Source organism: Arvicanthis niloticus, chromosome 1, assembly GCF_011762505.2.
Source record: "Arvicanthis niloticus isolate mArvNil1 chromosome 1, mArvNil1.pat.X, whole genome shotgun sequence".
Lineage (NCBI taxonomy): Eukaryota > Metazoa > Chordata > Mammalia > Rodentia > Muridae > Arvicanthis > Arvicanthis niloticus.
In genome coordinates this window covers 53,231,803-53,255,882 of record NC_047658.1, presented here as the reverse complement: position 1 = coordinate 53,255,882, position 24,080 = coordinate 53,231,803, and the positions used below count along the sequence as shown (strand labels likewise).

General features: G+C 45.4%; 1 protein-coding gene across 2 annotated transcripts in view; it reads left to right on the top strand.

Annotated features, from left to right (window-relative positions):
• The window catches only part of Homer2 (homer scaffold protein 2), a 103,322-nt gene that overhangs the window by 41,432 nt on the left and 37,810 nt on the right, over positions 1-24,080 (top strand). For both annotated transcript variants that reach the window (XM_034507182.2, XM_034507174.2), the window contains exon 2: positions 17,052-17,208. In XM_034507182.2, coding sequence (XP_034363073.1) covers positions 17,052-17,208 — 157 coding nt within the window. The remainder of the gene's footprint in view (positions 1-17,051; positions 17,209-24,080) is intronic.

The window sequence follows — 24,080 nt, the reverse complement described above, 5'->3', positions numbered from 1 at the left end:
CGCTACTTCTGTCTCTGAAGGAGATTTTAAAGAACTTATATAATTTCTTCTATAAACATTTGACAGAGTTCACCAGTGAGCCCCCCTCAGCCTGGAGCTTCCTGTTTTCACTTCTGATTCTATTGCTTCAGTTGATCCTATCTTCATATTGTCTGCTTCTTGGTACATTCTAATCTGGGTTATACATGACAGTGAGAGTGAGTTCATAATTTTTCTCTGTTTCTTAATACCATTGCATACATGGTGGCATTCTTTGTTCATTTCTAATATTGGTTTTCTCTTTTCCTTAGTTATCCTGGACAGCAGTTACTAGTCATCTTGAACCCTTTCAAAGAAGGAGCCTTTGGTTTGGTTGACCTCCTCTACTGATTTCCTGCTTTCTTTGTCACAGATTTTCTGATCTAATTGTCATTATTTTTTTTTTCTTATGCTTGCTCTGTATTTAATTTTCTTTTCCGGTTGTCTAAGATGGACGCTTAGATGACTATTTAGCTCTTTCTTCTTGTCTTTTCTTCCTTCCTCCCTCCTTCCTTCCTTCCTTTCTTCTTTCCTTCCTCCCTTCCTTCTTCCCTTCCTCCTTTCCTTCTTCCCTTCCTTTCCTTATGACAGGATCTCTTTACAGATTCCAGGCTGGCTTTGATTTCCAAGTGCTGAGATTATAACCTGGCTATGGATGAAAAATTTACTGTGTGAGTGTAGTGTACCCTAGTGTAGGTGCATTTGTGTGCAGGTGCATGTGGTCAGTGTGGGCCAGAGGTCAGTGTTGAGCATCTTCCTCAGGCTTTCTCTACCGTGGTTTTGGGGACAGAGTCTCTTACTGAACCTGGAGCTCACCAACTGGCTTGGCTGTCTGGCCAGTGAGCCTCTGGGATCCAGCTGCCTCAGTCCCCACAGTGCAAGTTACAGATGTACGCTGCCCCACTTTTCCATATGGCTGCTGGGACCCATGCTTAGGGCTTCATGCTCACATGTAGGCACCTTACCAACGGAGCCGCCTCACCAGCCCTCATCTTTCTTCTCTTCTAATTCTGTAAATTTCCCTCTCTTGCCTTCCTTTCATCTACACGTTTTGATAAGTTACATTTTTATTTTCATGTAGCCTTAAAATCGTCATGTTCTTTCTTCTTTGGCTCATGTACTATTTGAAAATATGTTACTGGATATCTCTAAGATTTTGCAACTTCCAGCTCCTTTTGTTATTGATCTATTCCACCCCCCTCCCTCCCTCTCTCTCCCTGCTGGGGCATGGAACCCATGGTCTCCTGCATGCTAGATGAGCGTCCTCCCAACCAAACTACAGCACCATTGTGATGGTTGGTCCTTGTCAACTTGACACAAACACAGACATCCCTGGGAAGAGAGCCTCTCAGATGAGAAATCGCCTCCATCACACTGGCCTGTGAGACATTCTTTTGATCAATGGTTGATATGAGAGGGCCCAGCCCATTGTGGATGGTGCCCTTGGCAAGTAGTCCTTGGGTATGTTAAAAAGGCAGGCTAACCAATGCATGGAGAGAAAGCCAGTAAGCATCATTCTTTCATGGCCTCCGCTTCAGTTCCTGCCTCCATGTTCCGGCCCTGACTTTCTTCAGTGGTGATGAGCAGTGATGTTGAAGTGTGAGCAAAATAAACCCTTTCCTTCCCAGGTTGGTTTTGGTCCGTGTTCTAACAGGACAACAGAAAATCTAAAACACACCTTATTATTAATGTCAGAGACAAAGGAGACTCAAGTCCCCCAGACTCCAAAAGGCAGTTTAGATATCCAAAAATGGGCACAACCCAGACTATAGGAGAACTTCTGGTCATTAGATAAAAGCCAGCATCCCTCAGGAACTTAGGAAACTGGTTCCTCTCTACTGAAAAGAGTCATTGGAAGAAGGGACAAATTGCTATCGGCCATGCCTGGTAGCTTTCTAAAGCACAAGCTGGCCTCCAGGCTCCCGACCATCACAAGTACCTGTTACACCTTTCAAAGCCCATGTTAGCTTCCCTACACTCTCTCCAACTCACAGGCTCCCCTCCCACAGCTACTCATTCTCCTTATAACCCCGACATTTTCAATACATCTCTCTGCCTCTTTCCTTCCCTCTCTCTTTGCCTTGTCTCCCTCCCTCTCTTGTTTCTCTCTTTTATCTGTTTTCTCTCCCCTGCAGTTCTCCCCTCTCTCACAGATAGCCCTGGTCATGTCCAGTCTGTTCTCGTGTTCTCTCTCTCTCTCTCTCTCTCTCTCTCTCTCTCTCTCTCTCTCTCTCTCTCTCTCTCTCTCTCTCCCCCTCCTACAGACTCTTCCAGATGCCTCTGGCTGTTCTTGCTGTCATATCAATAAAACCCTTCCCTGTAACCACACCACAGAACAGTGATGTCAATTTAGACAATTAAATTCTAGTTTCATTCCACTCTCAGAGCAGATATCATGTGACCTTTATTCTTTTGAATTTGTTAAGATATGTTTTGTGGCCCCAGAACATAGTCTGTCTTGGTGAATACCCCCGGTGAGCCGAGAAATGTGTAGTCTTGGTGAACCGAGAAATGTGTAGTCTTGACTTTTCTGTTTGTTCCTTCCTTTGTTTAATGAAACAAGCCATGGCTGCCGGTCTTTTCCAGCTGATTGACGGTGATATCAGGTTCAGCTGAGCTCTTACTGATGCCCTTCCCTTCTAGACTCCTCCGTCTGTCCTGGAGGGTTATCGAAGTCTCCAGAACCGTGGTTTTGTCTGCGTTCCGTCCTGTCAGTTTCATGCGGGCATTTTTACACTGGTGTGGGGCACACACCCATCAAACCTTCCCTATCTTCCTTGAGTAGTGCCCCTCAAGAGCAAGGGCCCCTTAGCCGTGATAACTTTTGTTGCTTCTGAATTTGCTCTGTGAGAACTTTGTCTAGCTATCTTTTCTATCCACTGTTGCGTTATCTGTATGCTATGTATGTTATGTGTACCTTCCTGTTTGCCCCTTTAATCTATTTTGCCTTTATATTTAAAGTGGAGTTCTTGTCGATAACATATATTGGGTTTTGGTTTATAATCTAGTCTGATCTTTCAAGTGATGAATTTAAATCGTTGACATTTAAGGTGATTGGTGATATAATTGAATTATGTCTATCAGATATGTTAATTTTTATTTGCTTCTCTGTGCTGCTCTTGTCCTTTAACACTCCCAGCTCAGCACTCACACTCACATACTCACATGAAAACAAAGATGCACACACACTCACATACACAGACACACACTCACACACACCTTACACATGAACACACATCTTTCATACACACACATTTCACACACAGTCACACACTCACACACGCACTCACACTCACATACTCCCATGAAAACAAATGCACACACACTCACATACACAGACACACACTCACACACACCTTACATACTCACACACACCTTTCACACACATTTTACACACAGTCACACACACTCACATACTCACACACGCACTTATACTCACATACATACTCACATGAAAACAAAGATGCACACATACTCACATACACAGACACTCACACATACCTTACACACTCACACCTTTCACACACACATTTTACACACAGTCACACACACTCACATACTCACACATGCACTCATACTCACATACATATATGAAAAGAAAGATGCACACACACTTACATACACAGATACACACTCACACACACCTTACACATGAACACACACCTTTCACACACACACATCTCACACACACCTTTCACACTCACACACACACATTTCACACACACCTTTCACACACAGTCACACACTCACACATGCACTCATACATACATACTCATATGAAAACAAAGATGCACACACACTCAACATACACAGACACACTCATACTCACACACACCTTACACATGAACACACAACTTTCACACATACCTTCCACACACACCTTTCACACACAGTCACACACACTTGCATGCACACACACACACAAACTCTTTTGGTGTTATACTTTTCTTGTCTTTTATGTTTTGTGGTTCTGAGGAATGTGAGGTGCTAACCAAGCTACACTCTCAGCCCAAACTCACTTTCCAATAACAGTATCCTGCTTCACAGACAGAAGTGCCTATCTTAGGGCTTTATTGCTGTGAAGAGACAGTATGACCTTGGCAACTCTTATAAAGGAAAACATGTCATTAGGGCTGCTTCAAGAGGTTTAGTCCATTATCATCATGGTGAGAAGATGGCGGCATGCAAACAGACAAGATGCTGGAGAGGTAGCTGAGAAGTCCGCATCTGGATCCACAGGCAGCGGGAATAAATGAAACACTGGCTTGAGCTTCTGAAACCTCAAAGCCCCCAGTGACATGCCACTATCTCCATACCTACCTACTCCAACAAGACCACACCTACTCCAACAAGGTCACACCTCCTAATTGTGCCATGCCCTCTGGACCAATGGGGTCATTTTCATTCAAACCCCCACAGTTTGACATGCTGAGGACATGAGTTTGACAGCAACAGCATGGTCCCAGTTACCCCCTTCACCCTGTGCCATCCCTGTCTCTCATTTCACACTTACATATAAGGATTGCATATATATATACATGGCCAGACACCTGGCATGGCTTCCTGTCTGAACATCCAGTTACCTGTTTAAGTCAGTTGATAATAAGAGACGGTTTGGCTTTACCGTTCACTTACCGAGCCCATCTCTTTCTGTACATCTAAGTTCTGACATTTCCAGCTTCCTTTAATGTCTCTCACAAGGCAGGGTGGTTATCAACAAACCCCACCAAGCTTTATCTGAGACCCTGTTTTTTCTCCTGTACTCCCAGAGAATAATACTTCAGAGTACAGAATTTTAGACTGGTGGGTTTTCTCTCCCTCAGCACATTAAATACCGCACCCCACTGTCACCTTGCTTGCATGGTTTCTGGAGCAAGGTCATTTTTAGATTTCCGGTATATGGGTAAGGTAGGTTGTTCCTCCCTCACCTGATCTCTTTTTAAAGCTTCATTTTTTATCTGAAGGTTTAGTGTGATAAGTATTGGTATGCTTTGCTGGTTCTTTTCTTTCTTTTCTTTCTTTCTTTCTTTCTTTCTTTCTTTCTTTCTTTCTTCCTTTCTTCCTTTCTTCCTTTCTTCCTTTCTTTCTTTTGTCAAATTAACAACAAGCTAGAATTACCTGGGAAGAGGGACCTGGCTTCCATCAGATTGACTGAGGGTAAGGCTGTGGGGTATTTTACTGATTGGTGATCGATGTGAGAGAGAGCCCAGCTCACTGGGCAGGGCCACCCCTGATCCTTGGTTGTCTAAGAAGAAAGCTGAGCAAGCCATAGGGATGAGCCAGTAAGCAGCATTCCTCCGAGGTCCCTGCTCCAGGTTCCTGCCCTGAGCTCCTGTCCTGGCTTCCTTCAGTGAGGGATTGTAACCTGTAAGCCAACAGCTCTGCCCCTCCCCCGAGTTACTTTCTCCCCAGTGTTTTTATCATAGCAACAGAAATCCAAATTAGAGCCTATGGTTTTCTTCAGCATTTAATGTGCTCTTCTCTGGCATCCTGGCATCCTGGATCTGTGGCTTGGTGTCTGACATTCACTTGGGTAACAAGCCTCATCCAGTTTTCTTGTGAGTCCTCCCAAGGCATTATTCAGTTCTGTTATACTGTTCAATTATTACTATCTCCATCACCACCATCAGCACCATCAGCACCATCATCTGTGTGGTGCCAGTATGTGAGCACCCACTTGCATACGGATATGCACATCCAAAGACATACTGAGGTCAAAAGAACTTTTGTGGTGTTAGTCCTCTACTCCTGCTCGTACTCACCGAACCACTGCTTGCCCAGCTCATGGTTTTGTCTTCAGTATTCCTGCTTGATTCTGGCTTAGAATTTCCATCCTTCCGCTTAATTAACTGCCTCTTTTTACCTGTTGTCAACTTTACCCATTAAACCTTTTATCTTACTAATCACAGTTTTGAACAGTCCTGATCTGATCGTTCCAAATAGTCCTCCCGTGTAACTTTTTTGTTGTTGTTGAAAGGTAGACGTGACATACAGGATAAAAGGAGCCCCCGTGAGTTGGCCTTCAGCACCGTAGTGGTTGGGGAAGGGGTCCTAACGGTCTCACAGTGGATTCTTAGTCTCTTGGTGGTCTAACATCCCCACTGCCCAGGTGGGACTAGACAGCTGAGGGGCTGGAATTGTCATTTCCAATCTCCTGGGTCATGTAGGCTCTGGTAATGCTTCTAGCGGATTAGCGTCCTCTGAGGCAAGCCTTATAAGACCAGGACATTCTGCCGGCGTTTTGAAGGCTACTTTCCTCTCCGCTTGCTAGAAACATACCTGAGTTTTTCTTTGATCTTTATTGCCAGAACTTGGTGGGGCTCCTGGGAGTAAATGTGTAAACACACAGAGGTCCCCTGTAGTCACGACTTTTCTCATTGGTGTAATGAAGGTTGTACAGTGCTTTGAGTCTCTTCCTTCTTTCTGCTCATTCTCAGCACAGGCACCAGGCACCCCTCTGCAAAACCTTTCCCACTACGCTACTTCTGGGCTCTAAACTCAGCATTTCCTAGCTACCATAAAATATCAATTTTAATTTTTTTTTTTTTTTGATTTTTCGAGACAGGGTTTCTCTGTGTAGTCCTGGCTGTCCTGATACTCTATAGACCAGGCTGGCCTCAAACTCAGAAATCCGCCTGCCTCTGCCTCCCAAGTGCTGGGATTAAAGGCGTGTGCCTCCACTGCCCAGCTCAATTTTAATTTTTAATTTAATTTTCCCATTAATTTATTTACTTATTCACTTTGCATCTTGATCACAGCCCCCCTCTCCTCCCAGTTCTCCCCCAAAACAGTTCCTCCCCTTCCCCTCTGAGAAGGAGGAGGCCTTTCTGGATACCAACCTACCCTGGATACCATGTCGCTGCAGGACTACGCACATCCTCTCCCACTGAGGTCACACAAAGCATCCCAGTTAGGGAGACAGGATCCACAGGCGGGCAACAGAGTCAGGGACAGGCCCCCACTCCTTTTGTTGGGAGATCCTCCCTGCCATGAAGACCAAGATGCACATCTGCTACATGGAGGGGTGAGGGGGGTGGTAGGTCCAGCCTGTGTGTGCTTTTTGGTTGGTGGTTCAGTCTCTGGGAGCCCCCAAGGGTCCAGGTGAGTTGACTTTGTTGGTCTTCTTGTAGAGTCCCAATCCACTCCAGGTCTCTCAGTTCTTCCCCCAACAATTCCATCAGACCCCCTGAGCTCTGTCTGATATTTGGCTGTGGGTCTCTGTATCTGTTCCCATCACCTGCTGGGTGGAGTCTCTCAGAAGACAGTTATGCTAGGCTCCTGTCTGCAAGCCTATCAAAGTATCATTAATAATGTTAGGGATTGGTTCTTGCCTATGGGATGGGTCTCAAGTTGGGTCAGTCATTGGTTGGCCATTCTCTCAGTCTCTGCTCCATCTTTGTTTCTGCACTTCTTTTAGGCAGGAAAAAATTTTGGGTGGAAGGTTTTGTGCGTGGGTTAGTCTCCTTATTCCTCTACTGAGAGTCCTGCCTGGCTATAGGAAGTGGCCACTTCAGTGGCACCCCCTCTATCCCCCACTGCTAGGAGTCTCAGCTAGAGTCACCCTCAGACTTCCTGGAGCCTCCCATATCCCAGGCTACTTTCCTCTCCACTTGCTAGAATCATACCTGAGTTTTTCTTTGATCTTCATTGCCAGAACTTGGCGGGGCTCCTGGGAGTAAATGTGTAAACAGACACATCCTAGCGACGCTTCCCACCCCTTAATTTAATTTATTAACATCCTTTTTTCCCTTTGTTTTTCTGTGTAGCCCTGGCTCTCCTGGAATTCAATCTGTAGACCAGGATGGCCTTGAACTCAGAGATCCACCTGCCCCAAATGCTAGGATCAAAGGTGTGTGTCACCATGCTTTATGAGTCAGTCTTACTATATAGTTCTAGCTAGCTTGAAAATCTCTTTGTAAACAAGATTGGTCTCAATCTTAAGGTACTCTTCCTGTCTCTGCTTCCCTGGAGCTGGGATTACAGGCATGTGTCATCACCCCTGACCCATGTTGGTATATTAATGGGAAAGTAACAAATCATAAGATTTGACATACTCCAAGATAAAGTGGGTAAGAGGCAGCAAGGCATGACATCACAAATGAATTCATTGCTACTGATTGGTCAACTTATTTGTAAATACTTCTTAACAGTACCAGTATAAAACAGCAAAGAAAATGCTAGTTTATTAAGAGAGACAACTTACTCAAACATCTAATTTATTTTTTATTTTAGGTGAATATAGATTCCCTCAACATTTAAAACTGAGAACATTATTTCCTTAGTATTTTTTAAAATCCCTCTTTAGTTAAGATTAGAAATTGTGTTGCCAAGTCACACCTTGTATAGCATAAAGTGGGCTATATTGTGTTTCACTGTAGCCTAATATGAAAATCTGTGTGCACAGATGTGCTGTGACAAGAGGGAGAACACAGACTGTTCCCTCAGTGAGATTTTTCACTTGCTTGAATTAGACTGTCCCAGAGATCATTAATCGTCATGAGTCTGGCAAACTCACCACCTGCTTTCTCAGAAATCATTACTTGGGTGTTTTCCAATTCTGTGTGGTGGGGTTCACAGTATGTGAACTGTAAAATTCTGATATTTTATTCAAAACTTGTTCTACTCACCTTGATTTTTTTTTAAAGATAAGGTCTCATGTAGCCCACATTGGCCTCACATTCACTGTGTAACCTAAGGGTGACCTAGAATTTCAGATCCTCCTGCCTCTACTTCCTAAGTACCGTGATTACAGGCAGGTGCCAATTGTCTGTCTTACTCAGTACTAGCGATTGCACCAAGGACTTTATGGGTGCTCAGCAATCACTCAGTACTAGGGATTGCACTGAGGACTTTATGGGTGCTCAGCAATCACTCCATCAATTTAGCCATCTCCTCAGCCCTGGAGTAGTTTTTTGTAATATAATGATTTAAATGTTCAGTGTGCTTTCTACTGAATATAATGAGTCTGCACTGAAGTCCTAAGGTGCTCTCTGTAGGCAGTGCATAGTGGACAGAATGTCCATGCATGCCTAAAGTAGTCTATAAGTGCAGGTTATACACCTACACGACATTTATATGACAGATGTATCACGGAGCAGCCATGTGATTTCCCAGCAGTATTGGGTTGAGAATACCACTTCTTAAAATTGTAATTACATAATTATGGGAACACATATCTAAATCCAGTTAACATTTATTCTACATATGTACTTTTTAGAAATGCATTTGGAAGAGGAAATTGCTTTGATAAAGATTTCCATGGAGCACGGCCGACAGATGCTGGGCCTGAGATTTCCTTAGCACAGTGTTCAGGATCCACAGCTGTTGTATTCTACCGTTGGCTTCATCTCCAGATGCCCTTTCCTGAAGCTGCCTAGGGGTCCTAGTGAATAAGACCCAGACCTCAGGCTAGGACTGAGGGAGATGTGTTTGGAGGAAGGAGAGGGGTGTCTACACCAGTATGGAGAGGTACCGTTTGAACCTGGACCTGCATTGTAATGATGAAGCCTTCCCTCACCTTCTCACCCTCCTCTTAAGCTCCTTATTACTTTGTATCCCCAGAGAAGCTTCACAGTCACCCATGGAAATATTTGCTTTCCTGGCTCGTTTCTCTACCACTGGCCATCCTATCACAGTACATGGGCATGGATCAGATGTGCTCCCTCGGGGCAACCCATGGCCTGTGGAACTTAATTAGACCCACAACACAGTAGGAGAATGTGTGCTGAGTGCTCTTTAAAAACTGCTGGACACTCCAAGGAATAAGTAGCGTCATTAATCAAGTCTGTCATTTTTCATTGGGGGCACTTGTCTCTTCCACTCTCTGGTGTAAATGTGACCTAAAGGGAAATCCCCTGTCTGTGGATGAGGAGGGTTTATGACAAATGCCTGTACTCCGAGGTCTCTGATTTATTAGGTGCGATAATTAGCCATCTGGTGGTGTGTAGTAGGAATAATTTAACACAGTGAGGCAGTTGTGGTCCACTTGAAGTGGCTCAGACAGGGCAGGGAGGTGGGCTTCAGGTTCAGGCCTGGCAGGGTCGAGTCTGCCAAGTAGTTGTGCATTCCTGGAACAAGAATAATTCTTTGTTCCAGAAAATGGGCAGAACTGCCTGTATCATGCCCACAGGTTTTTAGGCTTCTATTTATAGAATTTGTTCTTGCCCATGCATGTGCCTGCATATCTGCTAACACTTCCCTTTTGCTTGCGGTTAACTTTATAATAATACATTTCAATATCTGGTACAGCTAAATATCTCCCATTGCTCTTCATTTGCAGACTTTTTGGTTTTTGGACTTGTTCGCATAATGAGTTTTCTATACAAATGACCTTGTCTAGTTCTTAAAATAATCCTGCTGATATTTTCATTATATTACTTACATATTAATTTAGAGGCAACTGACATCTTCATACTGATTTTCTAATGTAAGAATGTGGTATGTCATATTTATTAATGATTTCTTCAATGTGCCTTTGAAGATTTTACATTTTTTTTATTATTTTTATTTTTGGTGGAAGTTTTATTTTTTAATATAGTTTTATTTTTTGCATACTTCTTAAATAGATTCCTAGACACTGTATTCATTTGATTGATATTATGAATGGCAAATTTAAAAAATTCATTGTAATTTCTTTCTGGTTATTTGTACTCATTGGTTTATTTTTTTTTTAATTAGTGATTTTATACCTCATCACGTTACTGAATTTTACTATTCACGTGTGAAGTCACATTTGCAAATAATGGTAACCGTACTATTTGGAGTGTGTATGAGAGTAGAGCCCCAATGTGCTTGTGAATTAGATTTTCTGCTTGAGAGAATATGTGAGAATCTCTGTCTGTATCCCTCCACCCCTTGCAGCTCTCTGTCTGGGCTTTGGGTATTTGGCTTTACCGGCAAGAGGCCTGCTAGCCATCTGGAATGCTGGCCAGAGGCCAGGAAAGCCACGTTTCTGGTCCTTGCTTGGTATCCTCAGAGAGAGTGAGGAGTGTAACCTGGTACTGTAGGACTGACTGGCATTTACAAGGCCTTAGGCATTATGAAAACAAAGCAAATGAAATAAACTGTGGGTTACACACGAGACTTCGTGAGATGCCGTGGTAGGACTTCCAGCCAGCAGAGAGAGGAATTTTAGGTCCCAACATGGCCCCTGTTTTGGCATGGACATAAGTATAGATCCAGAAGTGCTGGAAGATGGACTGAGGCTAGGTTAGTTGTAGAATGCTTGCCTAGCATGCGTGAGGCCCTGGGTGTGACCTGCAGTACTCCCAAACACCGGAAATCCTAAAGGAGAGAGCCAAGGGACTGGGGAGATGATGTTCTTGCCACACAAGCATGAGGACCTGTATTTACATCCCAAACCAATGTAAAAGCCAGGCTTGGTGTGCTCCTGTCATCCCAGCTATGGTGAGGTGGGAGACAGAGCCCTACTGCCTGGCTACCTAGCCTGGCCTATGTGGTGACCATGTGTTAAACAAAAGGTGGGAAGTACCAGAGGAATGGCCCCTGAGGTTATTCTTTAACTTTTAAAGTAATACACACACACACACACACACACACACACACACACCACACACACACACACACACACACACACACACACACACACACAAACGAACAGCAGAAGTCAGTTTGGTAACAGGCAGAGCAGCAGGGAAGGTAGTCTGGAGCCTGTGAGGATTCCCAAAGCTTGGAGCTGGTCCTGTGAGGGGTAGAACAGAGAAGACTGCGTTGCTGACCAGGTAAGGCCTTACCATCTAGGCTGGGGAATCGCTCCTTAAAGTACTACATGGATGCTTATTTGAAGGTGTTCAAGAGTCAAGAATAAACAGGGAGTGTTATGAGACTTTGAAATGTTTGAATAGCTGCAAAAATAATTTCCGAATCACTTTTTGCAATTCAAATCAAATAGAGGGAGGAAAATCAGAGTCATGAGGCTTTATAGATTTATGTCAGAAAACAGCCTCACTGAGCAAGTGAAAGATTATGACAAGTTAAAACCTCATATTTCTTTCTTTTCTGAAAAAAAAAAAACAAAACAAAACAAAAAGTAGGCATGCCAGTTCTTTGCAGAATCACTTCACATACAGCCAGAAATTGTCCAAAGCCGAAGCGGCAGCTCTGCTGAGGGGTTTTCATGTTCCAAACGTACACATGCGGCACAGAGCGTCTAATTATTCTCGGGGACAATTACTGTCAGGTTCCAAAATGTGCTCAATGAGCAGCAATTGGTGTTTATTCAGCTTTTAAAAGACCATGCAAGGGAACAGTAGGTTATATTGTCTGCCTGAAGAAGCATTTCGCCATCCGGAAACATCTGCTTTCTATTTAAAGCTGCGGAGAAGGGAATGGGAGTGTATTTCAAACAGACTCCCTGAGCACCGAACACCACCAAGGAGAGGGGGATGAAACTGGATCTGAAGGTGCTTTCTGGTCTCTGATCCACCCTCTTCCGTTGGTCCCTGCTGGGAGGGGCCTGTGGCCTCCTGGGTGGGGAAGTCCTCATTCTGTAGACTCTTATTGTGATTTGCACACATATAGGGACCTGACAGTGATGTCCTACTTACAATATGTTAACCTTCGAAGGTGAGGCTAAATTAGCTCTCAGAGTTGGGGTCTAAATTTAAAGCACTCCGTTGTGTTCTTCTTGCTGCCCGGCATTGTCCTGTGACCCTGAGCTCTGTGTGGAGAACACTGTCCCCTCACAGCTGCAAGGAGGATCTGATGAGGATATTGCCATCTGTGTGGCTCGTTGTAGACGTCCTGTGAAGGACAGTGTATTACTCATCTATCTCACTGTAGTAAACTGCGTTAGCTGCCCAAGCCCTATTTCTGTAAGGCGGGAGTCTGAATGCCCCTTAGCTGGATGCAGTCCCATGTCAGGAACTGTAATCAGGTAGGGGCTGCAGTCTCACAGCAAGGCTTGATTGCAGAAGGATCTGGTTTGGAATTCACATGGTTGTTGGCAGAATGCTGGCTCCGGGGGATATGAGAGTGCCTTATAATGTGGGACTCTTAATATTCCCGAAAGCTGGCAAGGGAGAGTCAGCTGAAAACAAGTCACAGTTGTATATAACAAAACAACTTGACAACCTGTGACCTTTGCTGTATTCTGTTGGTGAGAGTCAGACTAAATAGTGATAATTTCATGCAGGAGGCTGAAGTTGGAGAATCACAGATTGGGGTCCCTGGGGACTAACTGCCTAAAACAATGACCATAGACCCTAATCAATATCTATCAATCAAACAATCAAACAAAGCCAAAGTGTCAACTTCAGGGGGAGGAGATTACATTAGGAGCCACAGGAGAAGCTGTGTCCTGCCCACGGCTACTGTGTTAACTATCCTTGCAGGGCATGGTTAACAGGGAGTTAAAGTTTTCAGATATGCCACTTACTGTGTGACCCAGGCAGGCCTCCTGGCCATTCAGAGCCTCTCTCTCCCACCTGTACAGCACTGTCTCTACAGAATTATTGTGATCTTAACTGAGAAATCCCATATGCAGAGTGCTAAGCAGTTGGTAAATGTCAGCGCCTGGCTGTTCTTTTCATCCTGGTCTTTTTTTTTTTTTTTTTTTTTTTTTTCTTTTCTCCTTCTTCTTGAAATAACATTAGACTTTTTGAATATCAGAAGAATAGCTTGAAACTCCCCAGTACTCTTAGATTGGGTTATTCATGTGGAAATCCCAGTCCTGTGGGTAGCTTGCTGGGCACAGAACTGCTAGCAGAATTGCTGTGCAGGTCCAAGTTCTGTCCAGTCCCATTTCCATCCCCAGCCCCCATTCCTCATCACCACCTTTGTTTGCTGGGACAAACAAAGGAAGGTAGCTCTGTGGTCTCAGTAGGGCCGTAGCTTCTTGGTATAGTGATCACTTTCAGGATGAGCGTGGTGGGAATCCCAACAGCGCCCCTCCTAGGTTTCTCCCTGTAGAAAGCCTGGCTCTGGTGACCAGGCTATGCCCAGATGAACCCGCTGTACCTCCCCACCTCCAGGTTGAGGTCCTGGAGGCAACTCAAGGTTTTCAGATTCCAAAGCTGAGAAGGCAAATTTGGAGATGGAGGCCTCTTGTCTGAGTGCTCACCTGACCCAAGTCATGCCAAGCAGACAGCAGACCGCTTTGGCTGTATCCTAAGTCACAAAGCTCTGCCATCTTGCCTGGCCTTCCAGTCTCCCTCCCAGCATGTCTCTTCAGTTTGACTGTTTGCCTCTGGTCCTCATTCCTGCAGGCTTTAAGGACACAGTTCATATAGAAAGTCATTGCTGGAACACAGCAAGCTCATTACTTCTCTCCCTCCTCCCTGATGAGAACATTGCCTCTGCTCTCTGACCAGAGAACCTCTGCCTCCCCTCAACCCCCTCTCCTCATCCTTGCTCCCTCTGTTGACCCCCAGAGCTGTAGGACACCTCTCAGGAGTAGATTGAGTCACTGTCAACTGTGTCATTCTAAATGAGAAGACATTGGCTGTTGGGACCATGTTTTCTGAATCCTTGGGTAATATCTAAGGATGGGGCTTCCCCAGGCACTTAGAACTCTTGTTATCAGAGAGGCCCCAGGCCCTTTTACTAGAGAGCCAGGTGTCAGGGCCTAGGACAGGCTTGGGAGCTAGTAATCATGGCTAATCACTATCATGAAGGCTTAGCAAACTTGTGTCCACACCCTGCATTCATATACTCAGTCCCAGATCCCCCTCCTCACGGAGGAAGCAGGAGGGACGGTCCAAAAGCTGGGGCTCCATCCCAGAAAGGCACTCCTCTCTAACCCACAGGCTACCAGTTAGCACTGTGGGAGAGTGCAGCAGAGATTCAGTGTCATTTAATCCCCCAAACTCTCTGTGGCACCAGCTGCTCACCTGCTTCCTCTCTCACATGTGCAGGCTGTTGCATGAGAACGTTTTTCTTTACAGTGTTGTATTTAGAGGGTTAGAAAGCTGCAGTGCTGGCTGGTGAGTGGCACAGCTGGGCCATCCAGACGTCAGACTTCCCCACATCATATTCACGGATATGCACTCCACACAGCTTGGCCTCGACAACAGATGTGAAGCATTATGGCAAGAATCCCCCTTTTCTTTCTACAGCTGTCACATAGCCATGGAAGGGTGTGGATTTGGGGTGAAACCAGTGAGTGAACTTGAGACTCACTGTTGGAAACACCAGTAACCCACACTCCTGCTGGTGCTTTGCCTGCTCCCTGGGTCCAGGAATATGGCCTGGCCTTCCCCTGGAATACCAGCTCTAGAAGCAGCTGTATTGGCATCATGCTCTTTGAATGCTCTTCCAGATGTTGCTGAGTTCCTCTAACACCGTGCCAATATCCATGATATTATCTGACATGATATATCCCTTGTATGAGGCTCAAAGAGTAAATTGCTTTCCTAGAATAAAGTTTCCCCCTGAGAGCTGTGTTTCCAGTAATGAGTCTTCTGCAGGCACTGTGTGTGGGTGGGGTGGGGTGGCGGGGAGGGAAGGGGGATGGGCAAGAGCTCAAAGACTCCTGCCCAACCCCTCCCCCCTGACAGCATAGCCACTTGAGACTTCCCTGCCCTTTGAACTTCTGTGTCCACTCAGGTGTCCTGTTCTTTACCGCCTCTTTTAACATTGCCAGGACTTTGAAAATTAATTTTACTAAACCAAAATCAAACGCTGAGGTTTAATTTTGTATCTTTTATAAATACTTACTAATCTATAGTGTTTTGTGAGTTTATTTTTGCATGTTGGTGCCCCCCCCTCCAATTTGTATCTTATTTTAAACTTAGAAGACATTTTGAGAGTTTGTCTACAAAGCCTTTTTAAAAAAGCAGACTTTATGATGAGTCTGTGTTTCATTCTTTTCTTACTTTGTTAAGCAGATATCTCAAAGAATGACTGTGCATTAGATTCTATTATAGTTTTAAAATTTGTCTTAGTTATTAATTCCTGTTGTCAGGATCTAATTAACTCTTTACCAAACAGAAAGAAACATAGATAATTTTTTTTTTTTTTTTTTTTTTTTTTTTTGCAGTCAGAGGAAGTGTTCGTGGGCAGGTGGGGTGAAAGAGACAGTTCAGTCAGAGTAGGAGAGAGACTCAGTAAAGATTGGACTAGAAGGAGGGGCTACACAAAACCAGACAGCCTCTCTAAACTGTAGAGTCCTTACAGGTTTCAAAAGCAAACTGGTGATGTTTCCAAGTTTATATAATAATCCTGTCATTCAAAACAGTTCCTCAAATCTGAGAAATACTTAAATATTAAGCTTTGAGTGTGTTACAGAATTCTAAAATTGATGCAGATTCTACAAAAATAAAATTTTTTAATTTCCTAAAATGAATTAGTTCCAAAGAGTCCATCACCCCCACAAATGCCAACAGGGTGTCAGGAAATAAAAAATAGAACTCTTGACAGCAATGTAAAAACTCTCAACAAAGAATTTCATTTTAAGCAAATTACTCATTAGGCCAGTTGCCCAGCAGCCTCCAGGTAGTTACAGCTAAATGAAGTGTGGGCTGCAGAAACTACTCACAGGGATGCTGTCCTCCTCCTCCTCCTCTTCCTTCTCCTCCTCCTTTTCCTCCTCCTTCTCTCCCTCCTCCTCTTCCTCCTTCTCCTCATCCTCCCCCTCCCGCTTCTCCTCCTCCTCTTCCTTCTCCTCTTCTTCCTTCTCCCCTTCTTCCTCTTCTTCCTCTTCCTCCTCTCCCCTTCTCCTCCCCCTCCTCCTCCTCTTTCTCTTCCTCCTTCTCCTCCTCCTCTTCTTTTTCCTCCTCCTCCCCTCCTCCTCCTTCTCTTCCTTCTCCCCTTCCTCCTCCTCCCCCTCCTCATTCCCCTTCCTCCTTCTCCTTCTTCTCCTCTTCCTCTTCCTCCTCCTCCTCTTCTTTTTCCTCTTCTTCTTTTTCTTCCTCCTCCCCCTCCTCCCCCTCCTCCTCATTTTAATTGTTCTCATGCATATGTATCTTTGCCAATAAGCTACTTGAAATCTTATGAGATGGTGGGTGGCCTAGAAATCATAAATTATACATTAGGTCAAGTTCCATTGATTCACACACACATCTGTCCTGTTGCAGAGAACAGCCCATCTTCACCACTCGAGCGCACGTCTTCCAGATTGACCCCAGCACCAAGAAGAACTGGGTGCCTGCAAGCAAGCAGGCCGTCACCGTTTCCTACTTCTATGATGTCACCAGGAACAGCTATCGGATCATCAGTGTGGATGGAGCCAAGGTACTGGCCTGCCAGACGGTTTTGACATCCTCGCTTATTTTGATTCCAAAGCAGTTCGGTGCATTTGAAAGATGAAGGGTTCAGGAAGCTGTATCCCAAACCCTGCTGTCTTATCGCAGACCTGCATAACAAACGGAGCGTGGGCTGCAGAACCGGCTGCATAATCACATATCTTGCTCTTTCTTTTCCACCTAAAATCATGGCAAATGAGAAAAAAAAAAAAAAAAAAAGATCTCCCTGTTACCCCACTGTCTCCATAATTAACATTTTAATGCTCATGCAGTGGTAACGATACGAGCCTGTAATGATCTTAATTTGTTATGATGGCTTCAGTTTCTTGCTGTTATGGATACTAAGCATTCCCCACATAGCGAGCACCCCCAGGCATCATTTTATACCTACTGCTTCCTTTTGAATGTTTTCTCGGGGTAGATTCCTACAGGTAATATTATAGGTCATGCTATTAACACTTTATGGCCCTCAATCCGTGCTTCCAGAGTGCTTTCCGAAGGGTTCTTTCTTCTAGCCTCTATGAGGATGCCAGTATATTGTCCTCTTGTAATCTGGTTCTGGTATTATTAGACATGGGAATTATTTTTTATTAAATTAGTTAGGAGTATTTCTTCTCTTTTCTTTTTGTGGAGCAGGAGGTTTGTGATGGTAGTAGCCCAGGCTAGATGGGAACTGGAGGCAATCCTCCTGCCTCAGTCTCCCGAGTACCAGAATTACAGGCATGGCCTATCAAATTTGATTTAGTATTTCTTACAATATTGTTTATTCCTGATATTTCATCCCTCTCTGTATTTTGGCCACATTATTTGTGGGAAGAGAATAAAAGGATGCCAGCCAAAGTACTATCATGTCCTTAAAAATAAATAAGCCTTCTGCATCAAAGTCTTTCTGCCTTTAGTCTGTGTCCACTGGATAGCCACTGGATATTTTCCTGTGCTGACACATCACCTGATATTCAGTGTTTGAAGGTAAAATCCCCTGATCACTATCTAAACCACAATTCTATTTCTATTTTTCTAGTATTTGGTATAAAAAACAAGAAACAGTGTGTCTTCTGGTTTGTTTTTAAACTGCAGCTCTTGTAGCACCAGACGCGCTCAGACCCTAGCAGGCAGCATCCCTTTGCTGGTCTCTCATGGATTCTGTCCTAGATAGTAGAAAGCAAAAACACTGGAGCTGAGCAGGAGAATGGAGCCTATCCACCACGTCCCCTCTTAACTAGTAGAGAGAGAACGAGGGAATCTCCATTAGAGGATCCACTGGTAAGGCCGGACCCTGCCAATGCCTCCTCATCTGATGCAGCACCTGGCTGTCCTCCAAAGGAAGTCCTTCTGGCTTTCAGCACCATGACATCTAGAGATGAGAGTGATTGGTCTTGTGGTCCTCTCTCTCTTTTGACTTCCACATCTAGGAAGTAGGTCCACATATAGGTAGTAGGTCTTTATACTCTTGAGGAGACATGGCGAGCTGCTGCTAGTGCCCAGTTCTAGACTCCGTTGGATTGGCACGAGGTTCACTCTGGCAACTAGAGCAGCTTCCCTGACATTTTTCACCAGGGCGTGTGTGTCCCCTATCATCTCAGAGAACAACAGTTGTTCTGATGAGACTAAAGAATTAGTTCTCCCATCCACGCAGCTGAGATAGAGCATTGGGGACGTGGTATGGGGTGGCCTGTAGCAAGGACATGTGACAGTGCCTGACATGTAATAGGTGCCTCATTTATAATGAAGGATCACCTGAAGGGTGCCTTGATTTCAAAGTTTTATTTTATCTTATTTTTACTTCTGGGAGGCTCCGTGGAACTGCAGTTGTAATTACCGCGTCTCTGTGCTTCTAGCTGCAATTGCTGGGCTCTCTCCAGGACATTCTGACAGGGATGGAGACTTGAGCATACCTGCTTTCTTTCATCTACAGATTCCAGCAGTCTACCATCCTTAGATGGGTTTGCACTTCTGTCTGTTGAGTTATCCACGGATTTATTGGGCTTAACTATAGCTAAAATAGTGTCCTTATAGCAAGTGTGTTGGTTATTAGCTGGGCTTTTAGTAATTTGTCAAACTGTCAGCCAGTGTTATGGGTATGCCTCTGCTGTTCTTGGCAGTGTGGTAGAAGCTAGCTAAAATGGCTCTGAGGAGTCAGTCAGAGGGTGCAGGAAGGTAAGTTACATGATAATTATGTAGGAGCAGTAACTCCAGCCTAGTGTGGGGTCGTCACTGAGTTAGAGAGGCACTTAAGAAGTAGGAATTGGAAACATAGACTGTGAAGCACCACTGGAATTCAGAGACTAAGCCAGAGCTTCTCAGCTGCCTCCCACCGTGTCCCTGGTCACCTTATGTTTTTGAAGTCCACCCTAGAGTTCCAGCTTCACTACTGCGGCATGGAGAACTGTGGCAGAGCCTTGTTTGGCAAAGGAAGCAAAAGACTAGGGAATGTGGGTTACTCTTGGTCATTGAATTACCATCCCTGTTGCCAGGAGCTGGGGACAGGGGCAGGTCTCTTGTTCCAATAGCACTAGAGGTTCCAGCACCACCACAGTCCTGCTGGATTCTCCCTTGGCAGCAGCAAGTAAGATGGACAGGAAACATCAAAAAAGAACCTTGTGCTTCCAGCGTCCATAGTTAGATGGGGCATGGAGACAGGACCTCAGACCATACTAGGTACTACCACCCAGCTTACCCTTCTTTGCCCAATACTGAGGTCTTGCTGCCTCGAACCCCAGCTCCTGTCCTGTCTGAATACTCTAGATTTCTTGCCTTCCTTACTGTGACTGAGCTGCTTGCTAGACAGATGTGCTGACAGGAGGCCTGCACTTCTGGGTTCTGGTCTGTTGTCTCCCCTCAACATCTCCGTGCAATCAATATGGCTAGTTTCTCCTTGTTTCTGAATAGCTGCCGTGGGTCAAGTTCACTTAGGCCTTACATCCCTCAAGCCATACATCCAGGCTCCAGATACCTTCGAGCATGGATGCACCCATGCACCGGGGAAGTATAGCCACCTTGTCTCTCCTCCATCATTGTATTCTCCACCACATGAGAATGACTCTTTTTTGTTTAAGGCCTTTGATTGTAGATTTTGATCTGAACTGGGAACGCTGGCTCAGCTCATGGGTGCATCTTGATTACCCAAGGCAGGCCTTGGTCCCGATTCTCTTTGTTAGTTAGCCTGGTCACATCAAACCCATGGCCTCGAGCTTCTGCTTGGCACACGTAGGCTAAATGTGCCTCCCAAAGCCCAGGGTATCGATTACTGGAAAAGTGAACGTGTCCCTCTGGGATGGAATAGATGGACTTCAGTCACAAGTTGCTGGGGTGGAAGAGATTCAAAGGTCATTTTGAGCTAAGGCCACACCAGACACAGTAGCTATTAAACTCAGCTGCTGGAAGAGCACAGGCTCTGCTGGAGTGGCGATGCTGGAGCCAGCACTCAACTGCTGCCATCCCAACCCAAGCACTTCAAGAAGTGCCTCTTTCCTGTCATCTCCTGGAGGAGAAAGGCACAGAGGGTGTCACCGACCTGAGAGAAAACAGGCTGCTTAGGAAGACCTAAGAACAGACACACTGTTCTTTCTTTTCTTGAAACACAAACACATTCCCTTTGTTCAGTGACAGTATGGCACATGTCCCTTCCAGTTGTGCCCACCCTAAAGAAATGACCTTGTGAAGACCCTGCTATGTGGCACCTCACTGTTATTCAAGCCCTAGGAGGTGGTGTGGATCCCATGTTTGTATATGGACTGCCCAGATACTGGGTTCTTTGCATATGAGGTAGGAAGAGGTATGCCTGGCTTGCTTGCTTGTCTCAGAGCCCAGGCAGAGTAGGTAGCACCATAGACATGACAGAGTAAGTTATAATGGGGGAGTAAGCTGTGATGAAGTCAGGCCTGGCTGTCCCCTCTCCAGGCCTGCAGCAGGTCAACCATGTGCACAGGAGAGTGAGCAGGGGCAGGGCCAGTGCCAAGGGCGAGCCAGGTTCACAGATGATGGGCAGATGGGGACCACAGAAATGCACCGCCTAACTCCCAGCTTCTTAGAGCCCTGCCATGGCTGTTACAGCTCCACGATTTGTAGTGAGTTTCACAGAATGGCCAACTCCATTTTAAAGAAGCTTGTATTCCAGAGCATTTGTTAATTGAGCCATTGCAGCCTTGATTTCACTGTGCTTTTGGCACTCTCTTTGTGGACCAAGTTAATCACTGTCATCCATATGAAAACTGCCTGTGCCTATGGGCAGGGCTGGCCTGAAGCAGGTGCTCCTCCTGGGTGTGCTGGATGACTCTCCTGCCCTTGGCTCTCGGTTATTTATAGGATCACAGAAAACCTACATTAGCAGAGACCTGAGGGGTCATCTGTTCTACAAATATTTAGCAGTGCTCACTGTGCTGAAAGTTCTGCCTGTTCGTGGTGCTTCAAAGGATAGAAGCAGCTGAAACCTTGGAATACTTAGGGTATTCTAAGAATGTGAGGCTGCTTTCAAAAACACAAGTAGAAGCAGTAAGATGGCTCAGCAGGTAAAGGTGCCAAGCTTCAAAGTCTGAGTTTGCTTCCGTGGACCAACATGATGGAAGGCAAGAACCAACACACAAAAGTTGACCTCCATAAATTCACAGTTGCATACATATTCTCTCTCTCTCTCTCTCTCTCTCTCTCTCTCTCTCTCTCTCTCTCTCTCTCTCTCTTTCTCTCTCTCTCTCTCTCTCTCTCTCTCACACACACCCATCTTCTGCCCACCATTGTTGTTTCCTCTTTTGAAAAAAAAAATGTAGAGCCCCTCTGTTAAGAGATTGAGTTTCTAGAATGTTTCTACCACCCAGTAGGTTTTCAATGAATGTCATATTCTTTCCTTCCATTTCTGAGTCACAAAGAGAACACAGGATGGGGAGGGGGCAGCTTGCTCGTCCACCTTGGGAACAGGCAGCCCATCTTTTGGTTGCTGTACCTCAAAGTTTCTCATGGAAAACTGCTAACTCCTTCCAGCCTCCAGCTTCCTGGGCTTGGTAATGTTCTCTTCCTACCTGGCCTTCTTCCAAGGCAAGGTCACTGTGTTTGGAGTATCCTAAGAAAACATGGTTCCAGTGACCTGCAGGGTCTAGATCTTTTATCAGGACAGTTCCCTGTGGAAGTTGCAGATGGAACCCAGGAGAAGATGCATGGAGTTGGCAGCCCACATCAAAGTTTGTGCCTGATGCTTTACAAAGTAGACCCTCTATCCCCTGAGCTCTGGTTTCTCTCCATCTTTCTTCCCTTGTGCCTAGGAAGCAGCTCTTCCCTGGTCTGCCACATGCCCCCAGTCTCCTCTCTCTGCCTCGTTCTTTCCCCTTCTCTGTCTGCCTCCACCTCCACCTCTGTGTTTCAGCTTCTTCCTCAGTTGCCTCCTAGTGGTAGTTTTCTGTCCCAGGTTCCCTGTTCCCATCCTCTGTATGACAAACCCAACTGCGTTTCCTTGCTTGCCCCACAGTCTGCTTGAACCCCAGTTTTCCACTTAAGATTAGACTCTAAGCCCAGCCCTTCCTCTCTGTAAGCCCAGCCCCCTCTTCTGTCCAGTATGTCCAGTGTGCTTGCCAGTGTCTCAGGATATAGGCTCTTCTTACCCTGAAGGTGAGCCTCCAGAACATCTCTGTTAACCTTTATTCTCAATGTGTTAATACTAATTTGGACACTCATGGTCTTCTGCTCAGTTGAAGTAGGTTCTTTAGTACAAAGGCCCTAATCTGCAACTTTTTATTTAAGTCATTTCCCTTTTGTTGTTCACTTTCCATCCCACTATCAGGCCCCTTCTCCCACTAAGTCCTCCTCAGGCAAGTCCTCCTCCGATCCCACCCTTCCCCATCTCAAGAGAAGAACCCTTCCCCTTCTCTTTTGAAAAGGGGAAGACTCCCTCTGGGTGTCACCCCACCCAACTCACACTATAACCCCCCGTACATCAAGTCATTGTGGGACTGGGTGCATCCTCTTCCACTGGGGCCAGACAGGGTGGTCCATTTAGGGGCTCTGGATCCACAGGCAAACAAGCAACGGGCTTAGGGGACAGCCCCCACTCCAATTGTTGGGGGCCAAGTCTGCAACTTTATAAATTCATTACAAATTGAGAACAACATAGCAAAGCACTGTATTGGACTACTGAATATCTCACTGCACTGAACACAGGAACCCACTGAATGTCCCAGCTCACACTGCACTGAACACAGGAACCCACTGAATGTCCCAGCTCACACTGCACTGAACACAGAAACCCACTGAATGTCCCAGCTCACACTGCACTGAACACAGGAACCCACTGAATGTCCCAGCTCACACTGCACTGAACACAGGAACCCACTGAATGTCCCAGCTCACACTGCACTGAACACAGGAACCCACTGAATGTCCCAGCTCCACCACACAGGTGTTACAGAGTGCTGCTGTTTACCCTGGTGACCACATGCTGTTGTCCAGCAAAGGGCCAGGCTAGGTATCACCAGCCAGAGAGAGCAACATTTAGACACTGTAGTATAGCTTTCAACTGCATGCCAAATGCCCTGTATCTCAGATCCAGCACAGCAAAAATAAAATAGATACAAATGAGAAGTATGATTTCTAGTTGCTATGAATCACTTTTACACCATGATAAAGTCAGAGACTCTTAAGTACAGTCGTGTTCCATATTCCAAAAGTATGTGTGGGCTGCTTCCTGATTACATGGTCCTCACGCATCCATTAAGAGATTATTCTCTCCTGAAACTGTAACAGGCATTCCCTTGGTAATTTGGCCATTCACTTACATGTGTGTGCGCGTGCACGCGTGCGTGCGTGCGTGCGTGTGTGTGTGTGTGTGTGTGTGTGTGTGTGTGTGTGTGTGTGTGTATGTTTATGAGAATGAGAGAT